At 49.7% G+C, this 8229-nt stretch overlaps 1 protein-coding gene across 1 annotated transcript in view; it reads left to right on the top strand.

Annotated features, from left to right (window-relative positions):
- The window catches only part of LOC121855578 (serine/threonine-protein kinase Pak-like), a 47072-nt gene that overhangs the window by 4716 nt on the left and 34127 nt on the right, over positions 1-8229 (top strand). The window contains exons 2-4 of the mRNA XM_042350638.1: positions 1439-1569; positions 4159-4311; positions 5911-6141. Of these exons, the coding sequence (XP_042206572.1) occupies positions 1439-1569; positions 4159-4311; positions 5911-6141 (515 nt within the window). The remainder of the gene's footprint in view (positions 1-1438; positions 1570-4158; positions 4312-5910; positions 6142-8229) is intronic.

Consider the following 8229-nt stretch of genomic DNA (forward strand, 5'->3'; position numbering starts at 1 on the left):
CTCAACAACAGATACAACAACACCTAGCCTCCAAAACAGATGCAACGACACCCTAGCCTCAACAACGGATACAACAACTTGCCCTGGCCTCAACAACGGATACAACAACACCTGGCCTCAACAGATACAACAACAACACACTGGCCTCAGCAACAAGATACAACAACAACACCCTAAGCCTCAACAACAATTAACAACACCCTAGCCTCAACAACAGCTGCAGTAACAACACACTGGCCTCAGCAACAGATACAACAACTTGCCCTAGCCTCAACAACAGATACAACAACAACACACTGGCCTCAGCAACAGCTGCAACCAGCAACACACTGGCCTCAACAACAGATACAACAACACCCTAGCCTCAACAACAGATACAACAACACCTGGCCTCAACAACAGATACAACAACACCACCTAGCCTCAACAACAGATGCAACAACACCCTAGACTCAACAACAAGATACAACAACAACACACTGGCCTCAACAACAGATACAACAACACCCTGGCCTCAACAACAGATACAACAACACCTAGCCTCAACAACGGATACAACAACACCCTAGCCTCAACAACAGCTGCAACAGCAACACACTGGCCTCAACAACAGATACAACAACACCCTAGCCTCAACAACAGCTGCAGCAACAACACACTGGCCTCAACAACAGATACAACAACACCCCTGGCCTCAGCAACAGCTGCGGCAACAACACACTGGCCTCAGCAACAGCTGCAGCAACAACTTTACCAGCCTCAACAACAGATACAACAACACCCTGGCCTCAACAGATACAACAACACCCTGGCCTCAACAACAAATACAATAACAACCTGAAGCTTCAGCAACAGATACAACAACGCCCTAGCCTCAACAACAGATACAACAATAACACACTGGCCTCAACAACAGCTGCAGCAACAACACACTGGCCTCAACAACAGATACAACAACGCCCCTAGCCTCAACAACGGCTGCAGCAACAACACCCGCACTGGCCTCAGCAACAGATACAACAACACCCTGGCCTCAACAACAGATACAGCAACACCCTAGACTCAACAACAGATACAACAACAACACTGGCCTCAACAACAGATACAACAACTTACCCTGGCCTCAACAACAGATACAACAACACCCTAGCCTCAACAACAGATGCACAGCAACAACACCTAGCCTCAACAGCAGCTGCAGCAACAACACACTGGCCTCAACAACAGATACAACAACACCTAGCCCTGTAACGACGCAGCAACAACACACTGGCCTCAACAACAGATACAACAACACCCTAGCCCCTCAACAACAGCTGCAGCAACAACACACTGGCCTCAACAACAGCTGCAGCAACAACACACTGGCCTCAACAACAGATACAACAACACCCTGGCCTCAACAACAGATACAACAACACACTGGCCTCAACAACAGATACAACAACACCCGCCCCTAGCCTCCAACAACAGCCTGCAGCAAGCAACCCACACTGGCCTCAACAACGGCTGCGTAACAACACCCTGGCTTCAACAACAGATACAACAACACCCTGGCCTCAACAACAGGTACAACAACATCCTGGCCTCGACAGCAGATGCAACAACACCCTGGCCTCTACAATATATACAACAACACCCTGGCCTCCACAACTGATACAACAACACCCTGGCCTCAACAGCAGATACAACAACACCCTGGCCTCAGCTTAACAGACACAACCAACACCCTGGCCTCAACAACTGATGCAACAACAACGCCTGGTCTCCAGCAGCAGATACAACAACACCCTGGCCTCAACAACCGTACAACAACACCTGGCCTCCAGCAACTGATACAACAACAACACCCTGGCCCCTCAACAGCAGATACAACAACACCCTGGCCTCAACAACAGACACAACAACACCTGGCCCGTAACAACGGATACAACAGCACTGGCCTGGACAACGGATACAACAACACCCTGGCCTCAACAACTGATACAACAACAACACCCTGGTCTCAACACTACATACAACAACACCTGGTCTCAACCAGCACATACAACAACAACACCCTGGCCTCAACACTGCAAGCCAACGCACCCTGGCCTCAGCAACAGATGCAACAACACCCTGGCCTTAGGAAACACATACAACAACACCCTGGCATCAACCCAACACATACAACAATAACAACACCCCTGGCTCTTTCAGCAGATACAACAACACCTGGCATCAGCAACACATACAACAGCATCCCTGGCCTCAGCAACAGATACAACACTGGCCCCAGAACACATACAACAACACCCTGGCATCAGCAACACATACAACAACAACACACCCTGGCCTCTTTCAACAGATGCAACAACACCTGGCATCAGCAACACATACAACAACACTCCCCTGGCCTCAGCAACAGATACAACACCCTGGCCCCAGAACACATACAACAACACCCTGGCATCAACAACACAACAACAACACCCTGGCCTCTTTCAACAGATACAACAACACCCTGGCATCAGCAACACATGCAACAATACCCTGGCCTCTTTCAAACAGATACAACAACCCCCTGGCCTCAGCAACAGATACAACAACACCCTGGCCTCAGCAACAGATACAACAACACCCTGGCCTCAGCAGCAGATACAACAACTTACCCTGGCATCAACCAACACATACAACAACAACACCCTGGCCTCTTTCAGCAGATACAACAACACCCTGGCATCAGCAACACATACAACAACACCCTGGCCTCTTTCAACAGATACAACAACCCCCTGGCCTCAGCAGCAGATGCAACAACACCCTGGCATCAGCAACAGATACAACCACTGGCTCAGACAGCAGATACAACAACACCCTGGCCCATCAACAGCACATACAACAACAACACCCTGGTATCTTTCAACGGATACAACCAACGCCTGGCATCAACCCAGCACATACAACAACAACCCCTGGCCTCAGCAACAGATACAACAACACCTGGCATCAGCAACAGATACAACAACACTGGCCTCAGCAGCAGATACAACAACACCCTGGCCTCAACAACACATACAACAACAACGCCCTGGCCTCTTTCAACAGATACAACAACACCCTGGCATCAGCAACACATACAACAACAACACCACAATGCTTTCAGCAGATACAACACCTGGCCTCAGCAACAGATGCAACGCACCCTGGCCTCCAACAACACATGCAACAAACAACACCCTGGCCTCAGCAGCAGATACAACAACACCCTGGCCTCAGCAACAGATGCCAGCAACGCACCCTGGCATCAGCAACACATGCAACAACAACACCCTGGCCTCTTTCAACAGATACAACAACACCCTGGCATCAGCAACAGATACAACAACACCCTGGCATCAGCAGCAGATACAACAACACCCTGGCATCAACCCAACACATACAACAACAACACCCTGGCCTCAGCAGCGGATACAACAACACCCTGGCATCAGCAACAGATACAAACAACAACACCCTGGCCTCAGCAGCAGATACAACAACACCCTGGCATCAGCAGCACATACAACAGCAACACCCTGTGGCCTCAGCAACAGATACAACAACTTACCCTGGCATCAACAGATACAACAACACCCTGGCATCAGCAACACATACAACAGCAACACCTCGCCTCTTTCAACAGATACAACAACACCTGGCATCAACCCAGCAGCATACAACAACACCCTGGCATCAGCAACACATACAACAACAACACCTGGCCTCTTTCAGCAGATACAACAACACCCTGGCATCAGCAACACATACAACAACAACACCCTGGCCTCTTTCAACTGGATACAACAAGCCCCTGGCCTCAGCCAACAGATACAACAACACCCTGGCATCAGCAACGGATACAACAACACCCTGGCATCAGCAACACATACAACAACAACACCCTGGCCTCTTTCAGCAGATACAACAACACCCTGGCATCAATAACACATGCAACAACACCTGGCATCAGCAACACATACAGCGGCAACACCCTGGCCTCTTTCAGCAGATGATACAACAACACCCTGGCATCAGCAACACATACAACAACAACACCCTGGCCTCTTTCAACGGATACAACAACACCCTGGCATCAGCAACACATACAACAACAACACCCTGGCCTCTTTCCAGCAGATACAACAACGCCTGGCATCAGCAGCAGATACAACAACAACACCCTGGCATCAGCAGCAGATACAACAAACACCCTGGCATCAGCAACGGATACAACAACACCTGGCATCAGCAACGGATGCAACAACCGCCTGGCATCAGCAACGGATGCAAGTAAGCACCCTGGCATCGGCAACGGATACAACAACACCCACCATCAGCAACGGATACAACAACACCCTGGCATCAGCAACGGATACAACAAACAACACCCTGGCCTCAGCAACAGATACAACAACACCCTGGCATCCAGCGCTACAACAACACCCTGGCATCAGCAACACATACAACAACACCCTGGCATCAGCAGCAGATACAACAACGCACCCTGGCATCAGCAACACAGCCACAACAACAACACCCTGTCAGCAACAGATACAACAACACCCTGGCATCAGCAACGGATACAACAACACCCTGGCATCAGCAACAGATACAACAACACCCTGGCATCAGCAACAGATACAACAACACCCTGGCATCAGCAACAGATGCAACAACAACACCCTGGCCTCAGCAACGGATACAACAACACCCTGGCATCAACCAGCACATACAACAACACCCTGGCATCCCAGCCAACACATACAACAACACCCTGGCATCAGCAACAAGATACAACAACACCCTGGCATCAGCCCAACATACAACAACAACACCCTGGCATCAACCCAGCAGATGCAAACAACACCCTGGCATCAACAACACATACAACAACAACACCCTGGCATCAGCCAACAGATACTGTAGCAACAACACCCACAACATCAGCAACAGATACAACAACACCCTGGCATCAGCAACAGATACAACAACACCCTGGCATCAGCAACAGATACCATACAACACCCTGGCATCAGCAACAGATACAACAACACCCTGGCATCAGCAGCCAGATACAACAACAACACCCACAAACCGACAAACGCATACAACAACACCCTGGCCTCAACAAACGGATACAACCAACGCCCTGGCATCAGCAACGGATACAACCAACGCACCCTGGCATCAGCAACAGGTCTAACGGCGCACAATCAGCAACAGATGCACAACAACACCTGGCATCAGCAGCACATACAACAACCAGCTACCCTGTCAGCCAACGGATACAACAACACCCTGGCATCAGCAACAGATGCAACAACACCCTGGCATCAGCAACAGATACAACAACACCCTGGCATCAGCAGCAGATACAACAACACCCTGGCCTCAGCAGCAGATACAACAACACCCACAATCAGCAGCAGATACAACAACACCCTGGCATCAGCAACACATACAACAACAACACCTGGCCTCTTTCAGCAGATACAGCAACACCCTGGCATCAGCAACAGATACAACAACTTGCCTGGCATCAACAGCACATACAACAACAACACCCTACAAGCACTCTTTCAACCGGATACAACAACACCCTGGCATCAACCAACACATACAACAACAACACCTGGCCTCTTTCAGCAGATACAACAACACCTGGCATCAGCAACATACAACAACAACAACACCTGACATCTTTCAACAGATACAACAACACCCTGGCATCAGCAACAGATACAACAACACCCTGGCATCAGCAACAGATACAACAACACCTGGCATCAACAACAGATACAACAACACCCTGGCATCAGCAACACATACAACAACAACTTACCCTGGCCTCTTTTCAACAGATACAACAACACCCTGGCCTCTTTGTAGATGCAACAACCCCCTGGCATCAGCAGCCGTTAAACAACACCTGGCATCAGCAACAGATACAACAACACCTGGCATCAGCAGCAGATACAACAACGCCCTGAAATTTCAGCAGCACATACAACAACAACACCTGGCCTCTTTCAGCAGATACAACAACGCACCCTGGCATCAGCAACGGATACAACAACACCCTGGCATCAGCGCTTGGATGCAACAACACCCTGGCATCTGGCAAACAGATACAACAACACCCTGGCATCAGCAACACATACAACAACACCCTGGCCTCAGCAACAGATACAACAACAAAACACCCTGGCCTCTTTCAGCAGATACAACAACACCCTGGCATCAGCAACAGATACAACAACACCCTGGCATCAGCAACAGATACAACAGCAGCTTGCCCTGGCCTCAGCAACAGATGCAACAACAACACCCTGGCCTCTTTCCAGCAGATGCAACAACACCCTGGCATCGGCAACAGATACAACAACACCCTGGCATCAGCAGCACATACAACAACACCCTGGCCTCAGCAGATACAACAACAACACCCTGGCCTCTTTCAACAGATACAACAACACCCTGGCATCAGCAACGGATACAACAACACCCTGGCCTCAGCAGCAAGGATACAACAACTTAACTTGCCTGGCCTCTTTCGAAGCAGATACAACAACACCCTGGCATCAGCAACAGATACAACAACACCCTGGCATCAGCAACAGATACAACAACACACAGCATCAGCAACAGATACAACAACACCTGGCATCAACAGCAGATACAACAACACCTGGCATCAGCAACAGATACAACAACACCCTGGCATCAGCAACAGATACAACACCCTGGCATGTAGCAGATACAGCAACACCTAGCGCCAGCAACGCATACAACAACAAACACCCTGGCCTCAGCAACAGATACAACAACACCCTGGCCTCAGCAACAGATACAACAACAGCACCGGCGCCAGCCCAGCATACAACAACAACACCCTGGCCTCAGCAACAGATACAACAACACCCTGGCATCAGCAACAGATACAACAACACCCTGGCATCAGCAACACAGCACAACAACAACACGCCTGGCATCAGCAACAGATACAACAACACCCTGGCATCAGCAAGCACATACAACAACAACACCCTGGCCTCTTTCAACAGATACAATAACACCCTGGCCCTCAGCAACAGATACAACAACACCCTGGCATCAGCAACGGATACAACAACACCCTGGCATCAGCAACGCCACAACAACAACACCCTGGCCTCTTTCAGCAGATACAGCAACACCCTGGCCTCAGCACATACAACAACACCCTGGCGCACTCTTTCAACAGATACAACAACACCCTGGCATCAGCAACAGATACAACAACACCCTGGCATCAGCAACAGATACAACAACACCCTGGCATCAGCAACACATACAACAACAACACCCTGGCCTCTTTCAACAGATACAACAACACCCTGGCATCAGCAACATACAACAACACCCTGGCATCAGCAACGGATACAACAACACGCCTGTCAGCAACACAGCACAACAAACAACACCTGGCATCAGCAACAGATACAACAACACCCTGGCATCAGCAACAGATACAACAACACCCCTGGCATCAGCAACAGATACAACAACACCCTGGCATCAGGAACACATACAACAACAACACCCTGGCCTCTTTCAACAGATACAGCAACACCCTGGCCTCAGCAACAGATACAACAACACCCTGGCATCAGCAACAGATGCAAGCAACACCCTGGCATCAGCAACAGATACAACAACACTGGCATCCAGCAACACATACAACAACACCCTGGCATCAGCAGCAGATGCAACAAGCAACACCCTGGCATCAGCAACATATACAACAACACCCTGGCATCAGCAACAGATACAACAACACCCTGGCATCAGCAACACATACAACAACACCCACAATCAGCAACACATACAACAACAACACCCTGGCCTCTTTCAACAGATACAACCAACACCCTGGCATCAGCAACACATACAACAACAACACCCTGGCCCTCTTTCAACAGATACAGCAACACCTGGCATCAGCAACAGATACAACAACACCCTGGCATCAGCAACAGATACAACAACACCCTGGCCTCAACAACATACAACAGCCTGGCATCAACAACAGATACAACAACACCCTGGCATCAACCCAACACATACAACAACACCCTGGCCTCAGCAGCACATACAACAACAACACCCTGGCCTCTTTCAGCACATACAACAACGCACCCTGGCATCAGCAACAGATACAACAACACC

The sequence above is a fragment of the Homarus americanus genome, unplaced genomic scaffold, assembly GCF_018991925.1.
Source record: "Homarus americanus isolate GMGI-L3 unplaced genomic scaffold, GMGI_Hamer_2.0 scaffold51859, whole genome shotgun sequence".
NCBI lineage: Eukaryota > Metazoa > Arthropoda > Malacostraca > Decapoda > Nephropidae > Homarus > Homarus americanus.